Source organism: Pelodiscus sinensis, chromosome 30 (genome assembly GCF_052426305.1).
Source record: "Pelodiscus sinensis isolate ZL-2025 chromosome 30, ASM5242630v1, whole genome shotgun sequence".
Lineage (NCBI taxonomy): Eukaryota > Metazoa > Chordata > Testudines > Trionychidae > Pelodiscus > Pelodiscus sinensis.
In genome coordinates, this window is record NC_143081.1 from 16,955,990 (window position 1) to 16,981,050 (window position 25,061).

General features: G+C 64.0%; 1 protein-coding gene across 1 annotated transcript; it reads right to left on the reverse strand.

Moving 5' to 3' along the window:
• Positions 1-296: 296 nt before the first annotated feature.
• Positions 297-25,061, reverse strand: ZNF219 (zinc finger protein 219). The gene is made up of 5 exons (XM_075918173.2): positions 24,872-25,061; positions 9,517-9,628; positions 6,960-8,310; positions 4,901-5,032; positions 297-1,825 (listed from the first exon to the last, which is right to left on the reverse strand). Exons 2-5 carry the CDS (start codon positions 9,520-9,522, stop codon positions 1,140-1,142), a joined length of 2,175 nt encoding a protein of 724 aa, XP_075774288.2. The 5' UTR covers positions 9,523-9,628; positions 24,872-25,061; the 3' UTR covers positions 297-1,139.

Here is a 25,061-nt window from a genome sequence, read left to right on the forward strand (position 1 = left end):
CGGATTTGATGTGGCTGACGGTGTATTGGAGGTTGACATGACTTGGGGCTATGGGGACGATATTGCTGGGGTGTATGGAGGAGGACACCTCAGGGGGAGGACATAGAATGGGTTAATTGGGTGCAACAGGAGCCTGAAGGATTGTGGATGTGGGTGCAGCCAGCCTCTGACCTAGGCCCCCGGGACAGTGAGCCTATGGGAGATGCTGGCCTAAGGAGACTAGAGGGGGGACCAGTCTCAGGTCACCAGCTGTAGGTGAGGGGGTGTCATCCATCAAACACACACGCCAGCCTCCCGGAGTGGGGGAGCAATTCCATTTGTTCAGTTGTCTTTTTATTTCCAGTTTCAAATTTTCTACAAGAAAAGAATAAAAAAAATAGAGAACTCTACGGATCGTCCAGCTGCCACGGCAACCATCGCCACAGGGCTACGGCCATGGCAACCATTGCCATGGCAACCATCACCACAGGGCTGAGGCCACGGCAACCCTTACCACGGATACGAGGCCCAACTCCAAGTACCACAGGAGGAGGCTCCAGCCACAACCGCCATGGAGACCGCGCTGCAGCATGAGTCCCCATGGAGACAAGGCCAGGGTGGGACACAGCCGCCCCTGTGCCGCCCTGTTCATGGGCAGCTCTCTGTGGCCCAGAGCTGCACAGACCATGGCCTCTGCCGGGGCCTCCATTAGCACAACGACACTGGAACCGACAATGGAGATGTCTACGGACACTAGGAAACTACCTCCCAACCCCGGGGCAGAGCCCCTGCCTGCCCCCGCCTCCCGCCAGCCAGAGCCCCCCGCCAGCCAGTGGGGCTGGGGAGAGCACAGGGCAGCAGGGGCTCTCCACCCCCGTGGCTCTGCCCCTTGCTGGGCATACCCCCAGCTGTGGCTCTCTGTCCCCCCAGCTCTCCCCCCTCCCCGTGACTTCCCTGCCCCACTGGCTCGCTGTCCCTATGACTCTACCTTCTAGCGAGATCTCCCGCCCAGTGTTAGTGTTTCATGTCTACACTACAGGCCCCTGTGCCCGGCTTCCCGGTCGTGGGAGGATGGAGGGGGTCATATCCCTGCCCCTCCCAGACACTGGGGTCTCCAGGCTCCATTGGGAGAGCAGGGCCCCAGCTGGCTGCTTCAAGCCTCAAGCCAACACCAACTCCTGCTCCCCTTGCCTCTCCCTTGACTCCGTGTCCATTGGGGCTCCGGGGGGCTGGTGGGACGTGTGGGCCACGGTGACAGGGGGCTGCTCTCCAGCTCCAGGCCCCTTATCCTGCGGGGGCTGATCCCCATCCTGCCCCAGGCGAGTGTGGGGCCGTGCGGAGAGGGCCGTGGCGGGGCGGCGTCCCCGGGCCTTGCGGCTGTGGTGGACCTGCAGGTGCAGGGCCATGAGCTGTGGGGCGGATGTGGCAAAGGGGCAGAAGAGGCAGCGGTGCAGGGTGGGCTCCCCGGGCGGCCCCCCCTCTAGTGCCGGCCGCAGCGACAGGTCCAGCGGCTCGAAGTCGGCTCGGCCGGGGCGCAGGGCTCGGCCAGCGCAGGCCGGCTTGCGGCGGGAAGGCCGGGGCGGAGGCTCCTGTCTGGCTGGGCCCCAGGCCTGTGGCAGGAAGGCCCCGTGGTACTTCTCGGCTCCTGGCAGCAGCAGCTCCGGTGGGAAGGCGGGCGGCTTGGTGGGGGCACTGGGGCTGCTGTGGCCTCGCGGCTCCAAGGGCCCAGCTGTGCCCGTGCCCACACTGGGCTTCTGCTCCCGGTGGTGACGCTGCAGGTGGTACTTGAGCGAGCCAGACTGGGTGCCGGCGTAGTCGCAGTGTGGGCACTTGTACGGGCGCTCGCCTGCCGGAGGAGAGGGGGCCAACAGTCAGAGTCCCCTGGGGAGCCCAGGCAGACGCAGACAGACACAGCGACAGGACAGGTCTGCACTAGCACTGCTTTGTGCCAGGCTAGTTCATTAACCACAACACTCGCACGCACGTACGCACACGATGCTTGCACGCTACAGGCATGTGTACTACTCACGCACGTATGCATACTATGCTTGCACGCTACAGGTATGCGCACTGCTCACGCACATACGCCACACGATGCTTGCACGCTACAGGCATGCGCACTACTCACGCACGTACGCACACGATGCTTGCACACTACAGGCATGTGCACTACTCGAACGTACGCACACGATGCTTGCACACTACAGGCATGTGCACTACTCGAACGTACGCACACGATGCTTGCACACTACAGGCATGTGCACTACTCGAACGTACGCACACGATGCTTGCACGCTACAGGCATGCGCACTATTCACGCACGTATGCATACTATGCTTGCACGCTACAGGTAAGCGCACTGCTCACGCACATACGCCACACTATGCTTGAACGCTACAGGCATGCACACTACTCACGCACGTATACATACTATACTTGCACGCTACAGGTATGCGCACTACTCACACATATGCACACTATGCTTGCACGCTACAGGCATGCACACTACTCACGCACGTATGCACACTATGCTTGCACGCTACAGGTATGTGCACTGCTCACACGCACATATGCACACCATGCTTGCATGCTACATGCATATTATTCACACACATGTATGCAACAGACATGAGGACAAGGGGGATCCAGTAGATATAGTGTACTTAGATTTCCAGAAAGCCTTTGACAAGGTTCCTCACCAAAGGCTCTTAAGGAAAGTAAGTTGTCATGGGATAAGAGCGAAGGTCCGTTCATGGATTGAGAACTGGTTAAAAGACAGGAAACAAAGGGCAGGAATAAATGGTCAGTTTTCCGAGTGGAGAGAGGTAACTAGTGGTGTACCCCAAGGGTCAGTCCTGGGACCAATCCTTTTCAACTTATTCATAAATGATCTAGAGAAAGGGGTAAACAGGGAGGTGGCAAAATTTGCAGATGATCCCAAACTGCTCAAGAGAGTTAAGACCAAAGCAGACTACGAAGAGCTTCAAAAAGATCTCACCAAACTAAGTGACTAGGCAACAAAATGGCAAATGAAATTTAATGTTGCTAAATGTAAAGTAATGCCCATTGGAAAAAATAATCCCAACTGTACATACAATAAGATGGGGACTCATTTGGCTACAACTACTCGAGAGAGATCTTGGAGTCATTGTGGCCAGTTCTCTGAAAACATCCACGCAGTGCGCAGCGGCCGTCAGAAAAGCAAATAAAATGTTAGGAATCATTAAAAAAGGGATAGAGAATGAGACAGAAAATATCTCATTGCCTCTGTATAGACCCATGGTACACCCACATCTTGAATACTGCTACAGATATGGTTGCCTCGCCTCAAAAAAGATATATTAGGACTGGAAAAAGAAAAGGGCAACAAAATGATTAGGGATTTGGAAAGGGTCCAATATGAAGAGAGATTAAAAAGACTTGGACTTTTCAGCTTAGAAAAGAGACGACTAAGGGGGATATGATAGAGGTCTATACAATCATGAGTGGGGTGGAAAAGGTGAATATGGAAAAGTTATTGACTTATTCCCACAATATAAGAACTAGGGGCCACCAAATGAAGTTAATAGGCAGCAGGTTTAAAACAAACAAAAGGAAGTTTTTATTCACTCAGAGCACAGTCAACCTGTGGAACTCCTTGCCAGAGGATGTGGTGAAGGCGAGAACTTTAACAGGGTCCAGAAAAGAGCTAGATAGATCCATGGAGGCTGGGTTCATCAATGGCTGTTAGCCAGGATGGGTAGGAATGGGGTCCCTGGCTTGTGTTTTCCAGAGGTAGGTGACAGAGGAGGGCTCACGTGAGAATTACCTGTTGTGTTCCCTCCCACAGGATACTGGGCTGGATGGACCGTTGGTCTGACCCAGAGTGGCCGTTCTCAAATTCTCATATTACACACACACTATGCTTGCACGCTACAGGCATGCACCCTACTCACACACATATTACAAGCATGCACACTAACGTATGTATGCACACTATGCTCACAAGCACACACTTCTCACGCACATACGCACACTATGGTTGCATGCTACATGCACGCAATACACATATGCACACTACTCATGCATGTACGCACACTATGCTCGCATGCTACACGCATGAACACTACACATCCACACATATGCATGCTGTGCTTGCATGCTTCAGGTACATATGCTACATGTACACACAATACATGCTCACATTCACCACGCATGCACACACACATACTATGCATACATGTGCACTACACACACGAATGATGCACACATTACATGCACACATACTATATGCACACTATACATATACACATGCACACTACACTACATGCACACACATTACATGTATGCACACTACACACATACTGCAGGCACACGCACACACTATGCATGCACACGCACACACGCACACACATCCACCCAATCCAATCTCTACTAGTAAGACACCAGGTCTGCTGGTTTCCCTTGGGGTTCACTCTGGTCTGCCCACACCACATTCCACCCCTCCTGAGAGCTGGGTGAGCGGGACAGACGGACTCCTCCACAGACACGGACGTGCTGACAGCCAAACCCAGACACGCCAAGCTCGCTCTCTGGGAGGGTGTTACTCCCCCCAAACATCTTCCACCCCCCACCCCCTCTCCGGCTGTGCCCCTACGAACTCAGGCGGGGAGCACAGAATGCTGGGAAGCGACCGTCTCGGGCCGCACACAGATCTGGACCAAAGCTCACGCCAAGTCCCAGGCAAGGTGGGCCCATCCGGGCCAGCCCTTTGCACGGAGCACAACGCAGCCCACCCACCCGGGGCACCTCCTCTGCACTGGGCCCCACAGCCCCGCAGCTGCCCCACCCCAAGCCCATTCCAGGCTGCTTGGCCTGGGGAGGGACACAGCACGGGCCAGGGAGGGCTCTGTCCTGCAGGCCCTGCCCGCGCCCAGCTCACCTGTGTGGACGCGCAGATGCACCTTGAGGTGGTGGGAGGAGCGGAAGGTTTTCCCGCAGTACGGACAGTCCTTGCCTGACGCGCCGCGGCCCCCGTCCGGACGCAGGGCTCCCCCACGCAGCCCCTTCTCCTCTGCACAGATGGGAGGGACAACGTGAGGCCAGGAGATGGGGCTTGGAATGGGGCAGAGAGTGTGGGCCTGGGGAGCTGAGGAATGCGGAGAGCAGGTGGGGGGAATGGGGGTCTGTACCTACCCTGTACCCCACGGCTGGGCAGTGCTGTGCTGCAGGGGGATGCAGGTGGCATAAGGGGGGCAGAGAGGGCATTGTGGGGGTTTTGTGAGGGGAGGGGCACACTTACCCTGCGTCCCCGGGCTGGCCAGGGCCATGGTGCCGGGGGAGGTGTGGGAGGGGGTGCAGGGAGTGGGGGGGAGCTGGGGTTTTGTGAGGGGAGGGGCACACTTACCCTGCGTCCCTGGGCAGGGCCATGGTGCCGGGGGAGATGTGGGGGGGGTGCAGGGAGTGGGGGGGAGCTGGGGTTCTGTGAGGGGAGGGGCACACTTACCCTGCGTCCCCGGGCTGGGCAGGGCCATGGTGCCGGAGGAGGTGTGGGAGGGGGGTGCAGGGAGTGGGGGGGAGCTGGGGTTCTGTGAGGGGAGGGGCACACTTACCCTGCGTCCCCGGGCTGGGCCATGGTGCCGGGGGAGGTGTGGGAGGGGGTGCAGGGAGTGGGGGGGAGCTGGGGTTCTGTGAGGGGAGGGGCACACTTACCCTGTGTCCCCGGGCTGGGCCATGGTGCCGGGAGAGGTGTGGGGGGTGCAGGGAGTGGGGGGGAGCTGGGGTTCTGTGAGGGGAGGGGCACACTTACCCTGCGTCCCCGGGCTGGGCCATGGTGCCGGGGGAGGTGTGGGAGGGGGTGCAGTGAGGGGGGGAGCTGGGGTTCTGTGAGGGGAGGGGCACACTTACCCTGCGTCCCCGGGCTGGCCAGGGCCATGGTGCCGGGGGAGGTGTGGGAGGGGGGTGCAGGGAGTGGGGGGGAGCTGGGGTTCTGTGAGGGGAGGGGACCACTTACCCTGCGTCCCCGGGCTGGGCCATGGTGCCGGGGGAGGTGTGGGAGGGGGTGCAGGGAGTGGGGGGGAGCTGGGGTTCTGTGAGGGGAGGGGCACACTTACCCTGTGTCCCCGGGCTGGGCCATGGTGCCGGGGGAGGTGTGGGGGGGGTGCAGGGAGTGGGGGGGAGCTGGGGTTCTGTGAGGGGAGGGGCACACTTACCCTGCGTCCCCGGGCTGGGCCATGGTGCCGGGGGAGGTGTGGGAGGGGGTGCAGTGAGGGGGGGAGCTGGGGTTCTGTGAGGGGAGGGGCACACTTACCCTGCGTCCCTGGGCAGGGCCATGGTGCCGGGGGAGGCGTGGGAGGGGGTGCAGTGAGGGGGGGAGCTGGGGTTCTGTGAGGGGAGGGGCACACTTACCCTGCGTCCCCGGGCTGGGCCATGGTGCCGGGGGAGGTGTGGGAGGGGGTGCAGTGAGGGGGGGAGCTGGGGTTCTGTGAGGGGAGGGGCACACTTACCCTGCGTCCCCGGGCAGGGCCATGGTGCCGGAGGAGGTGTGGAGGGGGTGCAGTGAGGGGGGGAGCTGGGGTTCTGTGAGGGGAGGGGCACACTTGCCCTGCGTCCCCGGGCTGGCCAGGGCCATGGTGCCGGGGGAGGTGTGGGGGGGGTGCAGTGAGGGGGGGAGCTGGGGTTCTGTGAGGGGAGGGGCACACTTACCCTGCGTCCCCGGGCTGGCCAGGGCCATGGTGCCGGGGGAGGTGTGGGAGGGGGTGCAGTGAGGGGGGGAGCTGGGGTTCTGTGAGGGGAGGGGCACACTTACCCTGCGTCCCCGGGCTGGCCAGGGCCATGGTGCCGGGGGAGGGGGTGGGAGGGGGAGAGCTGGGGTGTGTGAGGGGAGGGGCACACTTACCCTGCGTCCCCGGGCTGGCCAGGGCCATGGTGCCGGGGGAGGCGTGGGAGGGGGTGCAGTGAGGGGGGGAGCTGGGGTTCTGTGAGGGGAGGGGCACACTTACCCTGCGTCCCCGGGCTGGCCAGGGCCACGCCCCAGCCAGGGCCCGCGTTGGCGCTGCCCCCGCCGTCGGTGGGCAGCCCGTGTCCGGCGGCCGCGTGCAGCGAGGCCAGCGCCCCCAGGGCCCGGCCCCTGGCCCAGTCGCCGTCCTGCAGCCGGTGGGTGCGGCTGTGCAGGGCCATCTGCTGGTGGGTGGCGAAGGCCCGGGCGCAGTCGGGGCAGCGGTGCTCTTCCTCCGGCCGCCGGCGCTCGCCCCACAGCCGGGCCGCCGCCTCCTGGCCGCTCTCCACCGCCCGGGCCGTGGCCTGCAGCCGCTCGGCACAGCTGGCCTCGCCCAGGTAGGCCAGGCCGGCGCCCGGCTCGGCCTTGGCGGGGGGCGGCAGGAAGGCGGGGTACAGCCCCTCGTAGCCCGGGCGCGGCGCCGGGGGGCCCCCGCCGGCAGCCCGCTCGCCCGGCAGCCCCAGCTTGCTGAGATGCACCTTCATGTGGTTCTTGAGGAACCAGGGCTCCTTGAAGCCGCGCCCGCACACCTGGCACTTGTGGTCGAAGGAGTCCTTGTGCTTGCGCATGTGGCCCTTGAGGAACCAGGACTGGGTGAAGGCCTGGCCGCACACCTGGCAGCGGAACTCGGCCGGGGGCGCCGGCGGGGCGGGCGGGGCGTGGGCCTCCCGGCTGTGCCGCTGCAGCTCCCCCTCCTGCGCCGCGGCGAAGGGGCACTGCCCGCACTTGTAGGGCTGGTGCAGGATGCGCAGGTGCCGCTCCCGCTCGCCCGCCGTCCGGAATTTCCCCTTGCAGAAGGGGCAGCGGAAGCTGGGGGGCGGCGGCGGGGGGGCGGGCGGCGGGGCGGGCGGGGGGCTGGGCCGTGGGGGCGGCTCTTCCTCCTCCTCTTCCTCCTCCTCTTCCTCGCCCTCGCTGGCGGGGGGCGGCCCACGGCGCAGCAGCGCCCGGGCCTCCAGCTCCAGCAGCAGGCGGCTCTGCTGGCAGAGGCGGGCGCAGGCCTCGGGGCGGTGGGAGCCGCGCTGGGCGGCCCGGTGCCCGCAGTAGGGGCAGGTGAAGGGGGTCTCGCCGGCGTGGATGCGCGTGTGCAGCGCCAGGATGCTGCTGAAGCGGAAGCGCTTGCCGCAGACGGCACAGGGGTAGGGCCGGGCCTTGTGGCCCCCGGCGGGCCCCGGGCCCCGGAAGTAGCGTGGCAGGGCCAGCTGCCCGTTGCAGGACGGGCTGTCGCCCTCGCCGGGGGACAGCTCCTCGGGCAGCGGAGAGGGCGGGGGCTCCTGCGGGGGCGAGGGCAGGGCTGCGCAGCTGGCCGGGCTGGAGTCCGCAGGCTTGTGCGGGGACGGCGACCGGGACCCCGCCGCCTGCAGGGACGAGAGGGAACGGGGTGGAAGACGGGCGAGGAATCACAGGCCCCCTCCCGACAGCCAAGGGGGTGGAAGACGGGCGAGGAATCACAGCCCCCTCCCGACAGCCAAGGGGGTGGAGAGGGGCCAGGAAGAGACGTCACACACCTGGGACCGCTGTGATTCTGGGCCCGAGACTGATGGATGCAGCCAACGCCTGAGTCTGCAGAGAGCCTGAGACCAGCTCCAGAGGCCGAGGGGGTGGGGGCGCTGCCCTCGTGTGAGTGTCACAGTGACACTGCCTGAGTGTGCACAGCCCAGCGCGGGGGGGGGCCCTCGTGTGAGTGTCACAGCGATGCCGCCTGAGCCTGCAGAAAGCCTGAGCCCGGCGCTGGGGGGGGCCCTCGTGCGAGTGTCACAGCGACACCGCCTGAGTGTGCAAAGCCCGGCGCTGGGGGGGGCCCTCGTGCGAGTGTCACAGCGACACCGCCTGAGTGTGCAGAGCCCGGCACTGGGGGGGCCCCTCGTGCGAGTGTGACAGCGACACCGCCTGAGTGTGCAGAGCCCAGCGCGGGGGGGGGCCCTCGTGTGAGTGTCACAGCGACACTGCCTGAGTGTGCAGAGCCCGGCGCTGGGGGGGGCCCTCGTGTGAGTGTCACAGCGACACTGCCTGAGTGTGCAGAGCCCGGCGCTGGGGGGGGGCCCTCGTATGAGTGTCACAGCGACACCGCCTGAGTGTGCAGAGCCCAGCGCGGGGGGGGGCCCTTGTGCGAGTGTCACAGCGACACCGCCTGAGTGTGCAGAGCCCGGCGCTGGGGGGGGCCCTCGTGCGAGTGTCACAGCGACGCCGCCTGAGTGTGCAGAGCCCAGCGCGGGGGGGGCCCTCGTGTGAGTGTCACAGTGACGCCGCCTGAGTGTGCAGAGCCCGGCGCTGGGGGGGGCCCTCGTGCGAGTGTCACAGTGACACCGCCTGAGTGTGCAGAGCCCGGCGCTGGGGGGGGGCCCTCGTGTGAGTGTCACAGCAATGCCGCCTGAGCCTGCAGAGAGCCTGAGCCCGGCACTGGGGCGGGGGGAGGAGAGCTGCCCACGGACCAGGACCCCTGTGGCTTCCGAGGTAGGAAGCATGGCTCTGATTACAGGCTCAAGGGGAGGGTTACAGCTGTGTCCTGGCCACCGGCCCTCTGCTCAGTTTCCCGTCCCCATCCCAGGACGGAGGAGACTCACCTCCATGGTGCGGCGATCACATGCTTCAGTCCTGCTTTTTCAGTGCCATGCCAGGGGCAAGCGAGGGCGTGGGGCCGGCGGCATCTTCAAAGCCAGCAGCCCGTGGCGTGGGCTGCAAGAGACAAACGCAGAGAGCTCCGAATTCCTCGCTCAGGGATTTCACCCAACGCCGCAATGCACGGGACCCCTCCCCACCCCCCGAGCGCAGGGCTGCCAGAGCCGGACCGGGGAGGAGAGCCAAGTCCTGTGCCCTGGGGGCCGATTGTGATGGGCACGTGCAGAGCATTGCTGCACCCACTGCTGGTGCCCAGGGTGGTGTCTGCTGCAGGCTGATGTTCGTACTACTCACGCGCCGCTACGATTTTTGGACATGCTGCTGTGAATATTGGCTCTCTGCGGGTAGTTCAAATGTTTGTGTCTGGGAGACAGCGGCAGGCGTCGCCCACCTATTCGAATAGCAGCGCTGCGTGGACAACGGCTTCAGTGTTGCCAATAAGCTCCTAGGATTTCTGCTGGGAGCCCCATGGCTCTCTGCTGGTGCTGGGGTGACATACTCCACTTTGGGAGGCAGCTTCCCACAGGAGAACAAGGGCTTCCCCCCACATGGGCAAGGCTGGGAAAGGCTCCGGAGGGTTCCTCTGGTGTCGTATTCCCTCCTGCTCCTCAGTTCAGAAGCAGCGTCGCTCTGGACGGGGGCCCAGAAGGCCACGCTGCCCGTCCTGACTAAGGACGGCTCCAGAGACTGTTCAACTAGCAGATCCTAACGTCTTTGCTAAGAGCCTGCACCAGGAGCATGGCGACTGAGGTGTGTGATATGCTTCCCCAACAGTCCCATGCTCGGCCTTTTCTTTCTTTTTACTCATATCCCTTTAGATGCTACGGGACGGGCCCAGCAAGCTCCTTCGGGGGAGATCTGAGGTATAAATTGATCTGGGACTGGGACTGGTGCTTTGGGACTGGCAGAACCTGTTCGGAGTTAGTGAGATGGGTTATAACCTCTCACCTGTGTGAGGGGGGCTGGGGGGCACAGGGAGCACTGGGGTAGCTGAGGGGAGGTGGGGTATGGGTTATAACCTCTCACCTGTGTGGGAGGGGCTGGGGGGCACAGGGAGCACTGGGGTGTCTGAGGGGAGGTGGGGGATGGGTTATAACCTCTCACCTGTGTGGGGGGGGGGGCTGGGGGGCACAGGGAGCACTGGGGTGTCTGAGGGGAGGTGGGGGATGGGTTATAACCTCTCCCCTGTGTGAGGGAGGCTGGGGGGCACAGGGAGCACTGGGGTGTCTGAGGGGAGGTGGGGGATGGGTTAGAACCTCTCCCCTGTGTAAGGGGGGCTGGGGGGCACAGGGAGCACTGGGGTGTCTGAGGGGAGGTGGGGGATGGTTTATAACCTCTCCCCTGTGTAAGGGGGGCTAGGGGGCACAGGGAGCACTGGGGTGTCTGAGGGGGGTGGGGGATGGGTTATAACCTCTCCCCTGTGTGAGGGGGGCTGGGGGGCACAGGGAGCACTGGGGTGTCTGAGGGGAGGTGGGGGATGGGTTATAACCTCTCCCCTGTGTAAGGAGGGTCTGGGGGGGCACAGGGAGCACTGGGGTGTCTGAGGGGAGGTGGGGGATGGGTTATAACCTCTCCCCTGTGTAAGGAGGGGCTGGGGGGGCACAGGGAGCACTGGGGTGTCTGAGGGGAGGTGGGGGATGGGTTATAACCTCTCCCCTGTGTAAGGGGGCTGGGGGGCACAGGGAGCACTGGGGTGTCTGAGGGGGGTGGGGGATGGGTTATAAGCTCTCCCCTGTGTAAGGGGGGCTGGGGGGCACAGGGAGCACTGGGGTGTCTGAGGGGGGTGGGGGATGGGTTATAAGCTCTCCCCTGTGTAAGGGGGAGCTGGGGGGCGCAGGGAGCACTGGGGTGTGTGAGGGGGGTGGGGGATGGGTTATAACCTCTCCCCTGTGTAAGGGGGGCTGGGGGGCACAGGGAGCACTGGGGTGTCTGAGGGGGGTGGGGGATGGGTTATAACCTCTCCCCTGTGTAAGGGGGGGCTGGGGGGCACAGGGAGCACTGGGGTGTCTGAGGGGAGGGGGGATGGGTTATAACCTCTCCCCTGTGGAAGGAGGGACTGGGGGGGGCACAGGGAGCACTGGGGTGTGAGGGGAGGTGGGGGATGGGTTATCACCTCTCCCCTGTGTAAGGGGGGCTGGGGGGCACAGGGAGCACTGGGGTGTGAGGGGAGGTGGGGGATGGGTTATCACCTCTCCCCTGTGTAAGGGGGGCTGGGGGGCACAGGGAGCACTGGGGTGTCTGAGGGGAGGTGGGGGATGGGTTATAACCTCTCCCCTGTGTAAGGGAGGCTGGGGGGCACAGGGAGCACTGGGGTGTCTGAGGGGAGGTGGGGGATGGGTTATAACCTCTCCCCTGTGTGAGGGGTCTGGGGGGCACAGGGAGCACTGGGGTGTGTGAGGGGAGGTGGGGGATGGGTTATAACCTCTCCCCTGTGCAAGGTGGGGCTGGGGGGCACAGGGAGCACTGGGGTGTGTGAGGGGAGGTGGGGGATGGGTTATAACCTCTCCCCTGTGTAAGGGGGGCTGGGGGGCACAGGGAGCACTGGGGTGTCTGAGGGGAGGTGGGGGATGGGTTATAACCTCTCCCCTGTGTAAGGAGGGTCTGGGGGGGCACAGGGAGCACTGGGGTGTCCGAGGGGAGGTGGGGGATGGGTTATAACCTCTCCCCTGTGTAAGGAGGGGCTGGGGGGGCACAGGGAGCACTGGGGTGTCTGAGGGGAGGTGGGGGATGGGTTATAACCTCTCCCCTGTGTAAGGAGGGGCTGGGGGGGCACAGGGAGCACTGGGGTGTCTGAGGGGAGGTGGGGGATGGGTTATAACCTCTCCCCTGTGTAAGGGGGCTGGGGGGCACAGGGAGCACTGGGGTGTCTGAGGGGAGGGGGGGATGGGTTATAACCTCTCCCCTGTGGAAGGAGGGACTGGGGGGGCACAGGGAGCACTGGGGTGTCTGAGGGGAGGTGGGGGATGGGTTATAACCTCTCCCCTGTGTAAGGGGGGGCAGGGGGGGGAACAGGGAGCACTGGGGTGTGTGAGGGGAGGTGGGGGGGATGGGTTATAACCTCTCCCCTGTGTAAGGGGGGGCTGGGGGGGCACAGGGAGCACTGGGGTGTGTGAGGGGAGGTGGGGGATGGGTTATAACCTCTCCCCTGTGTGAGGGAGCTGGGGGGCACAGGGAGCACTGGGGTGTGTGAGGGGAGGTGGGGGGATGGGTTATAACCTCTCCCCTGTGTGAGGGGAGCTGGGGGGCACAGGGAGCACTGGGGTGTGAGGGGAGGTGGGGGATGGGTTATAACTTCTCCCCTGTGTGAGGGGGGCTGGGGGGCACAGGGAGCACTGGGGTGTGTGAGGGGAGGTGGGGGATGGGTTATAACCTCTCCCCTGTGTGAGGGGGGCTGGGGGGCACAGGGAGCACTGGGGGGTGTGAGGGGAGGTGGGGGATGGGTTATAACCTCTCCCCTGTGTAAGGGGGGGTTGGGGGGCACAGGGAGCACTGGGGTGTGAGGGGAGGTGGGGGATGGGTTATAACCTCTCCCCTGTGTGAGGGGGGCTGGGGGGCACAGGGAGCACTGGGGTGTGTGAGGGGAGGTGGGGGATGGGTTATAACCTCTCCCCTGTGTGAGGGGGGGCACAGGGAGCACTGGGGTGTCTGAGGGGGGTGGGGGATGGGTTATAAGCTCTCCCCTGTGTAAGGGGGGGCTGGGGGCGCAGGGAGCACTGGGGTGTGTGAGGGGGGTGGGGGATGGGTTATAACCTCTCCCCTGTGTAAGGGGGGCTGGGGGGGGGTGCACAGGGAGCACTGGGGTGTCTGAGGGGAGGTGGGGGATGGGTTACAACCTCTCCCCTGTGTAAGGGGGGCTGGGGGGCACAGGGAGCACTGGGGTGTCTGAGGGGAGGTGGGGGATGGGTTATAACCTCTCCCCTGTGTAAGGGGGGCTGGGGGGCACAGGGAGCACTGGGGTGTGTGTGGAACGTCTTTCTGTCCAGCATGGCAGCTGGAGTGCTGGGTGCGGCTGGTTTGGTGCCTTAGAGCGAAGGACCCGTCCTGGGCTGCAAGTGACCCTGGTTCTCAGCAGTCTACCCTGATCTGACCCTCAGCTGTGCCCCCAGCCCCACTGTCACATCACACTAGGGCCCAGGGGTCCCTGGAGGTGCGAGCTGAGATATTTCTCATCAGAGAGGTGCCGTGACTGTGGCTCTGGTGCCAGCCAGGACTCCCAGGAGAGCCGGCTGCAGGGCAATCTTGCTTCATGCCACCCTAGGGAGAAGCAAATGTAGATCTGCAGTGCGGGGGAGGAGCTCTGGGGCAAGTGGCCTGGTCTAGGAAATCAGGGAGCCAGATGTGAAGGCGGCTGAATTTGCTCCAAGAGCTGCAGAAACCAGGTTCCCAAGCAAGGAGGGGAAGTGGTTGCAGGCCAAAGGGAGTGACCAGGCGGCTCAGACCAGCTCTGAGGAGAGAGCACGGCGCCTGCAGGGGCGGATCGGCCAAGAGAGCCCCACGCAGGGCAGCAATGTTAGAGCCGGGGAGCTCCGGGGGAGAGCAGGCAGGTGGCTTGTTCCTACATCAGGCTCTCCCGGCCGACGCGCGTGGCCCGGCAATGAGGCCAAGGTTCCAAGCGGCAGAGTTCGCAGCTCGGGAACAGCCTCCCAAGGGGGAAACAGCCAGCTGGTTTTCAGTCTGAGCGTGGTCAGCTGCGGTGTGAGGGCCTGCACTGCCACGTGGCCTCACCGCAGCTGTGACAAATGGCCCAGCGGGCGCTGGCAGGGCACCAGCTGGGGAGGACTCCAAGAGACCACAGGGAATGCGTGCTGGCCCTCTGCCGCGACACCAGTGTCACACGGGGATTCCCACCCTCTGCCGCGACACCAGTGTCACACGGGGATTCCCACCCTCTGCCGCGACACCAGTGTCACACGGGGATTCCCGCCCTCTGCCGCGACACCAGTGTCACACGGGGATTCCCACCCTCTGCCGCGACACCAGTGTCACACGGGGATTCCCACCCTCTGCCGCGACACCAGTGTCACACGGGGATTCCCACCCTCTGCCGCGACACCAGTGTGACACGGGGATTCCCACCCTCTGCCGCGACACCAGTGTCACACGGGGATTCCCACCCTCTGCCGCGACACCAGTGTCACACGGGGATTCCCACCCTCTGCCGCGACACCAGCGTCACACGGGGATTCCCACCCTCTGCCGCGACACCAGCATGACATGGGGATTCCCACCCTCTGCCGCGACACCAGCATCACACGGGGATTCCCACCCTCTGCCGCGACACCAGTGTCACACGGGGATTCCCACCCTCTGCCGCGACACCAGCATGATATGGGGATTCCCACCCTCTGCCACGACACCAGCGTCACACGGGGATTCCCACCCTCTGCCGCGACACCAGTGTCACACGGGGATTCCCACCCTCTGCCACGACACCAGTGTCACACGGGGATTCCCACCCTCTGCCGCGACACCAGTGTCACACGGGGATTCCCACCCTCTGCCGCGACACCAGTGTCACACGGGGATTCCCACCCTCTGCCGCGACACCGGTGTCACACGGGGATTCCCACCCTCTGCCGCGACACCGGTGTCACACGGGGATTCCCACCCTCTGCCGCGACACCAGCGTCACATGGGGATTCCCACCCTCTGCCGTGACACCAGCATCACATGGGGATTCCCACCCTCTGCCGCGACACCAGCGTCACACGGGGATTCCCACCCTCTGCCGTGACACCAGCATCACATGGGGATTCCCACCCTCTGCCGCGACACCAGCATCACATGGGGATTCCCACCCTTTGCCACGACACCAGTGTCACACGGGGATTCCCACCCTCTGCCGCGACACCAGTGTCACACGGGGATTCCCACCCTTTGCCACGACACCAGTATCACACGGGGATTCCCACCCTCTGCCGCGACACCAGCGTCACACGGGGATTCCCACCCTCTGCCGCGACACCAGTGTCACACGGGGATTCCCACCCTCTGCCGCGACACCAGCGTCACACGGGGATTCCCACCCTCTGCCGCGACACCAGTGTCACACGGGGATTCCCACCCTTTGCCACGACACCAGCGTCACACGGGGATTCCCACCCTTTGCCACGACACCAGTGTCACACGGGGATTCCCAACCTCTGCCACGACACCAGTGTCACATGGGGATTCCCACCCCCTGCCATCATGCCAGTGTCACATGGAGATTCCCACTCTCTGCCACGACCTCAGTGTCACACGGGGATTCCCACCCTCTGCCGCAACACCAGTGTCACACAGGGATTCCCACCCTCTGCCGCGACACCAGCATCACATGGGGATTCCCACCCTCTGCCGCGACACCAGTGTCACACGGGGATTCCCACCCTCTGCCGTGACACCAGCATCACATGGGGATTCCCACCCTCTGCCGCGACACCAGCATCACATGGGGATTCCCACCCTCTGCCGCGACACCAGCATCACATGGGGATTCTCACCCTCTGCCGCGACACCAGTGTCACACGGGGATTCCCACCCTCTGCCGCGACACCAGCGTCACACGGGGATTCCCACCCTCTGCCGCGACACCAGTGTCACACGGGGATTCCCACCCTCTGCCACGATGCCAGTGTCACACGGGGATTCCCACCCTCTGCCGCGACACCAGTGTCACATGGGGATTCCCACCCTCTGCCGCGACGCCAGCGTCACACGGGGATTCCCACCCTCTGCCGCGACGCCGGCGTCACACGGGGATTCCCACCCTCTGCCGCGACGCCAGCGTCACACGGGGATTCCCACCCTCTGCCGCGACGCCAGTGTCACACGGGGATTCCCACCCTCTGCCGCGACACCAGTGTCACACGGGGATTCCCACCCTCTGCCGCGACACCAGTGTCACACGGGGATTCCCACCCTCTGCCGCGACACCAGTGTCACACGGGGATTCCCAACCTCTGCCGCGACGCCAGTGTCACACGGGGATTCCCACCCTGTGCTGTCACACGGTGATTCCCACCCCGCCACCTTGACACCAGCATCACACGGGGATTCCCACCCTCTGCCGCGACACCAGCGTCACACGGGGATTCCCACCCTCTGCCGCGACACCAGCGTCACACGGGGATTCCCACCCTCTGCCGCGACACCAGCGTCACACGGGGATTCCCACCCTCTGCCGCGACACCAGCGTCACACGGGGATTCCCACCCCTTGCCGCGACACCAGTGTCACACGGGGATTCCCACCCCGCCACCTTGACACCAGCATCACACGGGGATTCTTACCTGTGGCCCCAAGCAGCATTGTGTGGTATTCTCACCTTCCCTGCTAAATCAGCTTCATCCAGCCAGAGCCTCCCCCCATCTCCCCCGTCCCAGCCCAAACGGGGCAGCCCAGCCCAGCCCTGGGTGTCCTGCTCAGCTGCAGAGCCAGAGACCCCACTGCGGGACGAGGCTGGTGCAGCCGTGGCCTGGGGCAGGTGACCAGCTCTGCATTCGAGTTGCTGGAACGTCCAGGCTTGGGCTGAGCTGGATCCCAACCTTGTGACACTGTTCAGCGACTCAAACCCACCCCAGTCTGGTGGCCCCCCCGATGGGCTTGTCCAGCTCTTGCAGAGTCTCCCTGCGCTTCCCGGAGCTGGGAGCCCTGGTTCTATGCCCCTGCTGCCATGGAGAATGGGGGATTTGACCTGCCCCTCCCCCATTGTAGCAGGGACAGGTGCTCCCAGCCTCTGCTCCAGGCCCCAAGCTGCCGCTCTGCCTGCCCCAGTGACCCCGCTGTTCCTGGGACGGACCCTGGGCCTTGCAACATGCACCCAGGGCCCCCGGGCTACAAGCGCCGCCGGAAGGGATCCAAGCTGAAAGGACACGTCTCAGCCCTGCCTCTGACTCCTTGGGCCTGTTGCATCCTGACTCAGAGCCCCAGACCAGGGTGCTTAGAAGACACGCAGCTCTGCGTGGGGACACTGCAGGGTCATGCGTCAGGGCTGCGGTCCCTGCAGGGTCAGGAAGAATACCTCCCCCACTGCCGGTCAGGAGGGATTTGGGCCACGGGGAAGTTGCCTTCCTCTGGCACATCAGGGATTAGCCACAGCGGAGGAGGCAATACTGGATGATTTGGGATGAGGGAGGAATTTCCCCCGGCCAGATTGGCAGGGAGCTGGGGGGTACCTCTCCCCTTTCTCTGCAGCATGGGGCATAAGTCACCTGCTGGGAGCACCCAGGCATGTCCCACCAACTCGAGTCCCTGCCGTGGCATGGGCTGGGCCCTGATGTGCTGCAGCCCCCTTGATCTCTGCATCTGGCACACATCAGCTGTGTCTGGGTCTGAGGGGGGAGCTGCTAGAAGGAGAGGCCCAGCCTTTGATTAGTGACAGGGAATCCCCCTTCACGCTGCTCCAAGGCCAAGTCCCCTCCTGGTGCAAGGGTTGCACGTTGCTTTCACTTGGACTGTACAGCCATTGGCCCGGTGAGCTAGCCCTTCCACACAAAGCAGAGCAGAGCCTGCGGCAGGGCTCCCGTGTTTGCAGAGAGCCTGGCCGATCTGGGTCAGGGATGGGCAGTACCTCAGCAAGTTTACAGAGCTAGAGGGAGAGGGAGAGATGTGGAGGGCAGGGAGAGGGACCAGAGGGACCCAGACTCATTGGGCGGCTGGGCCAAAAGAAATCAGAGGAGGTTCAACAAGGACAAGTGCAGAGTCCTGCCCGTGGGACAGAAGAATCGGAAACATTGTTCCAGGCTGGGGACCGACTGGCTAAGCAGCAGTTCTGTAGAAAAGGACCTGGGGATTCCAGCGGGTGAGAAGCTGGAGATGAGTCACCAGGGCGCCCTTGTAGCCAAGAAGGCTAATGGCATATTAGGGGGCCTTAGGAGGAGCGTTGCCAGCAGATCCAGAGATGTCATTATTCCCCTTTGTTCGGCGCTGGTGAGGCCACATCTGGAGTGTTGTGTCCAGTTCTGGGCCCCCCACTACAGGAAGGACGTGGACGCACTGGAGAGGGTCCAGCGGAGGCGACCAAAATGATTCGGGGGCTGGAGCACATGACCTATGAGGAGGGGCTGAGGGATTTGGGTTTATTTCGTCTGCAGAAGAGCAGAGTGAGGGGGGATTTGAGAGCAGCCTTTAACCACCTGCAGGGGGGTGCGAGAGAGGCTGTTCTCAGTGCGGCAGGGGGCAGATCGAGGAGCAAAGGGCTCACGTTGCAGTGGGGAGGTCCCGGTTGGCGATTAGGAAAAACGATTTCCCTAGGCGGGTGGGGAAGCGCTGGGCTGGGTTCCCTGGGGGGAGGGGGGGGTGGAATCTCCATCCCTAGAGGTGTTTAAGTCCCGGCTGGACCAAGCCCTGGCTGGGACGATTTGGTTGGGACTGGTTCTGCTTGGAGCAGGGGGCCGGGCTTGCTCCCAGAATCACAGAGCCCTGGAACAGGAAGGGACATCAAGAGGCCATGGAGTCCAGTGGCTGCCCTCCCAGCAGGACCAAGCACTGTCTAGCCCAGGGCTCCTCAACGTGTGGCCCGTGGGTCGTAGGTGGCCCGCGGCCCATTTCTTTGCAGTTTGGGTTTATGTGAGACTCACTATGTGGCCCGCAGGTGGGATCCCTTGGACAGGCTTCCTGGGGACACACTCCACAATGATGAGTCAGTAGACTGGTCTGCTGTGGAGATGGGTTTAATAGTTCAGTTCCTGGCTGTCATTGCTCATTCAAAGTGCTGCGCTATGGCTGGAAATCGGGTCAATGTCATTTCATTAATATCAGCAGAACTGACTGCCATGGGGCCTGCGTGCAGGGTACTCTTGTCTCAGGCTTTGTATTCATGCCTGTCAGCGTGAAAGGAGCTAGCGACCACACGTAGGCTTGGCGCTTGCCATGTGCCATGTGCTATCACTGTGGCCCCCAGGGCTTCCAAAGCTGAGTAGCCGTGCTGTAGCCCATTTCTGCCAGAGGCTACCTAACCTCCTGAGGTTTCCTGCAACCCTCATCTTCTGCGGTTCTTACTCTGTGGGGCCAAATCTCCCAGGGGAAAGCGTCCCTGACTCTGTGGAGCTCATTGCGAGTTCCCTGCCTTGCCCCATGGCGGCTGCACTGGTGGAGTGGGGCTAGGATGTAAGGGTGTAGTCGATTAACCAGTAAACACAAGCTTATGGGTTAATGCATAGACTACACGCATTTCCCCTCTCCCTGTGCCAGTACAATTCTTAGCAGGCTGGCCAGCAGGCTGGCGCATGCCGGGTCCAGGACCTAGCCCCACTGTGGCTCTGCATTTAAGGTGTATTAGGAGCCAGGCGCAAAGGCAGCCCCACGCAGTCCTGGCTCATGCCGGGTCCAGGACCTAGCCCCACTGTGGCTCTGCATTTAAGGTGTATTAGGAGCCAGGCGCAAAGGCAGCCCCACGCAGTCCTGGCGCATGCCGGGTCCAGGACCTAGCCCCACTGTGGCTCTGCATTTAAGGTGTATTAGGAGCCAGGCGCAAAGGCAGCCCCACGCAGTCCTGGCTCATGCTGGGTCCAGGACCTAGCCCCACTGTGGCTCTGCATTTAAGGTGTATTAGGAGCCAGGCGCAAAGGCAGCCCCACACAGTCCTGGCTCATGCCGGGTCCAGGACCTAGCCCCACTGTGGCTCTGCATTTAAGGTGTATTAGGAGCCAGGTGCAAAGGCAGCCCCACGCAGTCCTGGCTCATGCCGGGTCCAGGACCTAGCCCCACTGTGGCTCTGCATTTAAGGTGTATTAGGAGCCAGGTGCAAAGGCAGCCCCACGCAGTCCTGGCTCATGCCGGGTCCAGGACCTAGCCCCACTGTGGCTCTGCATTTAAGGTGTATTAGGAGCCAGGCGCAAAGGCAGCCCCACGCAGTCCTGGCTCATGCTGGGTCCAGGACCTAGCCCCACTGTGGCTCTGCATTTAAGGTGTATTAGGAGCCAGGCGCAAAGGCAGCCCCACGCAGTCCTGGCTCATGCTGGGTCCAGGACCTAGCCCCACTGTGGCTCTGCATTTAAGGTGTATTAGGAGCCAGGCGCAAAGGCAGCCCCACGCAGTCCTGGCGCATGCTGGGTCCAGGACCTAGCCCCACTGTGGCTCTGCATTTAAGGTGTATTAGGAGCCAGGCGCAAAGGCAGCCCCACGCAGTCCTGGCTCACGCCGGGTCTGGGAGCTCTGACCCCTGCCCCAGTCAGGTGCTGCTGCTTCTGATACAGAGGCAGCACTGCAGGGCAACAGGCAGCCTGAGGGGAGCTGGTTTTAAACTGGCTCCCCTTGCGGACCAGCTCCTGCCTGGCACCCCACAGAAGGCAGCACCGAGCAAACACAAACAGGGAGACTCTTCCCTGGGAAATTTGGACACTGTTGAAAAGATGCAAATTTAAATGTTAAGAAGAAAAAAAATCAGTTTTCTTTGGAGGTGGGAGGTGAGATTCCTCATGATGGGGGGAGCCATTAGCCCTTCCTATCCCACTCAGCCTGCGATGGGGGCAACCCCAAGGGCAGACCAGTGGCGATACACGCCCCCCCCTCCGGCCCATAGCCCATGCCGGGGTGACTCCCAGGGCAGATGGGCGGCAGTACAACCCCTGCCCCATAGCCCATGCCGGGGTGACTCCCAGGGCACATGGGCGGGGGTACAACCCCTGGCCCATACCCATGCCGGGGTGACTCCCAGGGCAGACGGGCGGCGGTACAACCCCCCTGCCCCATAGCCCATGCCGGGGTGACTCCCAGAGCAGAGGTACAACCCTGCCCCATACCCATGCCGGGTGACTCCCAGGGCAGACAGGTGGCGGTACAACCCTGCCCCATACCCATGCCGGGTGACTCCCAGGGCAGACAGGTGGCGGTACAACCCTGCCCCATACCCATGCCGGGTGACTCCCAGGGCAGACAGGTGGCGGTACAACCCTGCCCCATACCCATGCCGGGGTGACTCCCAGGGCAGACAGGTGGCGGTACAACCCTGCCCCATACCCATGCCGGGGTGACTCCCAGGGCAGACAGGTGGCGGTACAACCCTGCCCCATACTCATGCCGGGGTGACTCCCAGGGCAGACAGGTGGCGGTACAACCCTGCCCCATACCCATCCTGGGGTGACTCCCAGGGCAGACAGGTGGCGGTACAACCCTGCCCCATACCCATGCCGGGGTGACTCCCAGGGCAGACAGGTGGCGGTACAACCCTGCCCCATACCCATGCCGGGGTGACTCCCAGGGCAGTCGGGCGGCGGTACAACCCTGCCCCATACCCATGCCGGGGTGACTCCCAGGGCAGATGGGCGGTGGTACAACCCCCCTGCCCCATACCCCTGCCGGGTGACTCCCAGGGCAGACGGGCGGTGGTACAACCCCCCAGCCCCATACCCTTGCCGGGTGACTCCCAGGGCAGACGGGCGGTGGTACAATCCCTGCCCCATACCCATGCCGGGGTGACTCCCAGGGCAGACGGGCGGTGGTACAACCCCTGCCCCATACCCATGCCAGGGTGACTCCCAGGGCAGACGGGCGGTGGTACAACCCCCCTGCCCCATACCCATGCTGGGGTGACTCCCAGGGCAGACGGGCGGTGGTACAACCCCTGCCCCATACCCATGCCGGGGTGACTCCCAGGGCAGACGGGCGGTGGTACAACCCCCCTGCCCCATACCCATGCTGGGGTGACTCCCAGGGCAGACGGGCGGTGGTACAACCCCTGCTCCATACCCATGCCGGGGTGACTCCCAGGGCAGACGGGCGGCGGTACAACCCCTGCCCCATACCATACCCATGCCGGGGTGACTCCCAGGGCAGACGGGCGGTGGTACAACCCCCCTGCCCCATACCCTTGCCGGGTGACTCCCGGGGCAGATGGGCGGTGGTACAACCCCCCTGCCCCATACCCATGCCGGGTGACTCCCGGGGCAGATGGGCGGTGGTACAACCCCCCTGCCCCATACCCATGCCGGGTGACTCCCGGGGCAGATGGGCGGTGGTACAACCCCCCTGCCCCATACCCATGCCGGGTGACTCCCAGGGCAGATGGGCGGTACAACCCTGCCCCATACCCATGCCGGGTGACTCCCGGGGCAGATGGGCGGCGGTACAACCCCCCTGCCCCATACCCATGCCGGGTGACTCCCAGGGCAGATGGGCGGTACAACCCTGCCCCATACCCATGCCGGGTGACTCCCAGGGCAGATGGGCGGTGGTACAACCCCTGCCCCATACCCATGCCGGGGTGACTCCCAGGGCAGACGGGCGGTGGTACAACCCCTGCCCCATACCCATGCCGGGGTGACTCCCAGGGCAGACGGGCGGTGGTACAACCCCTGCCCCATACCCATGCCGGGGTGACTCCCAGGGCAGACGGGTGGTGGTACAACCCCTGCCCCATACCCCTGCCGGGGTGACTCCCAGGGCAGACGGGTGGTGGTACAACCCCCCTGCCCCATACCCATGCCGGGTGACTCCCAGGGCAGATGGGCGGCGGTACAACCCCCCTGCCCCATACCCCTGCCGGGTGACGGTACGAGGCTCTGGCCACCCCTGTTTCCAGGCCAGGGTTTGTTTAGGACCCATCTGGACTCAGTGCTCTCCCTTGTGTGGCTGCTCCAGCGCACGCAACCCCACCTGGCACGGACGGTGCCTAGCCAGTGCTCTGGTTCATGCTGTCCCTGACCCTGCTGGCACCCCGGTGACCTGCCCTTGGCTATGAGCCCCACGGGAAGATAGGCATTGCCAGGGCAGTGCTGCGGCCCCGCCAGCCCAGATGTGCTCACCCAGCGGCAGGTGCACAGATCCCTGCGTAGCCCTACACCCGAGGTCTCATTCTTGATGTCTTAAGCGCCAAGCAGGGGTAAACTCCCTATTGGCACAAGCCCGCTGTAACCCTGGGCCCTCCTGGGCCGGTGAGGCTTGACTAGCGGAGACGCCCTGAGGCAGGGAGTTCCACCGGCTCATCACTCCTGGTATGCTGGAGCCGCGATGAAAGTATCTTAACATTTCCTATTGCCCCTGGGGCGCTGCGAGCTCTTTCCATAGCTCCCTGCTGGCCTTTGCCACAGCTCAGCCTGCTCTTGCTGGCGCTGGCACCAGGGTTCGCCTTCCTTGGGTGGATTCTGATCCCTCCCCTTCAGGCTCGCTGGCCATCCCTTGTCCTTGTGCTGTCCGAATGGCTGCCCCTGCTTTGCCAGACCAGGCCCCTCTGTCAGCCCCCCGAGGTTCAGTCTCTCCCCAAAGGGCGCTAGCCTTCGGGACGGGGTGCCCAGCCCTGCACAGCGTCCAGCAGGGATACACCGCGGCGCGCAGTCCCCGCGCCCAAAGCCCTGCCAGGAGGAGGCTAGTCGTGGAGAACGGAGGCTCTGCGCCCCGGCTCTGGCCTGGGGCCACCCCCAGTTCTCCCATGGGGCCCTGCCCCAGAGAGTCTGCAGGGTGGAGGGTCACGGTGAGAGACCTGCAGAGACGGACCCAGCCCGTGGAGTCCCTTGGAGACGCAGGGTTAGCCCCCTCGGCGTCTCCCTTTGCCCGCACTGGCCCGTGCCGCCGGGGGGCTGCGCCTTTCTCCCTTCCCAGTCCTGGGGCGGGGGCCCAGGGGAGAGGGCACTGCCAGGCCTCAGCCAAGCCCTGGGCCCCAGCCAGCCAGCCCTGCATTTCCCAGCTTGCTCGGCTCTCCAGCGTGCACCTGTCCCAGCGAGGGGCGGGGGAGGCCGCCGGCCCTGCAAAAGGGCTTTATCCCCAGGCATCCCCTCCCCCGCCCGCCCCGCCGTCTGCACAAACTTCTGGGCCCGGCCTGAAAGCAGCCCAAAGAAAAAGGATTAAGGTCCGGCCCCCCCTGCCGCGGGGAGAGAGGCCACCCCGGGGCCCGCCGGCCAGCCTCGCCCCAGGCCAGCAGCACCCGAAGCTGGCCGAGCGCCCCTGCCCGAGTGCAGAATGGTCCCCCTGGCCTCTTCCCGCAGACGGGGAGAACAAAAGGAGCCGGAGCAGCAGCGCCCGCCTGACTCCTTTGTGCCACTTGTCTTCATGCAAAGCAGCACATTCCAGCTCGCCGGGCCCCTGCGCCCCCCGCCCGGCCCCGGGCCCCGGACCCCAGAACGGGACCCCCGGCCGACGCGCCTGCAAGACAAAGCCTTGCCCGGGGGAGCGGGCCCATGGGGCCACGCAGGCCGGGGGCACCCCCTCTTCTCCCCAGCCAGCGGGGAGCCCCGGCAAAAGTTGAGTTAGTTTCCCGGGGTCTGAGCCCTCCGACCGGGCCTCCCTTCCCCCACCGGCAGGGCACCTGCTCCCAGGTTGCAGGCAGGGCCGGCGCCCGCCATGGGCCGCGGGGGCTGGCGTGGGCCGCGCGGCACAGCTACTCACGGGCCGGCTGAGGCGACAGCTGGGGAGCCCCCCGCGCCAGCGCTGGGCTGGGGCTGACTGAGCCGAGCAGCGCGGCAAGCGGCCGGCCTCCCCCCTCATTGTATGGAGCAGGCATGCATGCAGCAATTTGCATTTTTTAAGCTTTTCATCACTGCACAGGCAGCGCCGGGAGTTTTCTCCCCCTCTCGCC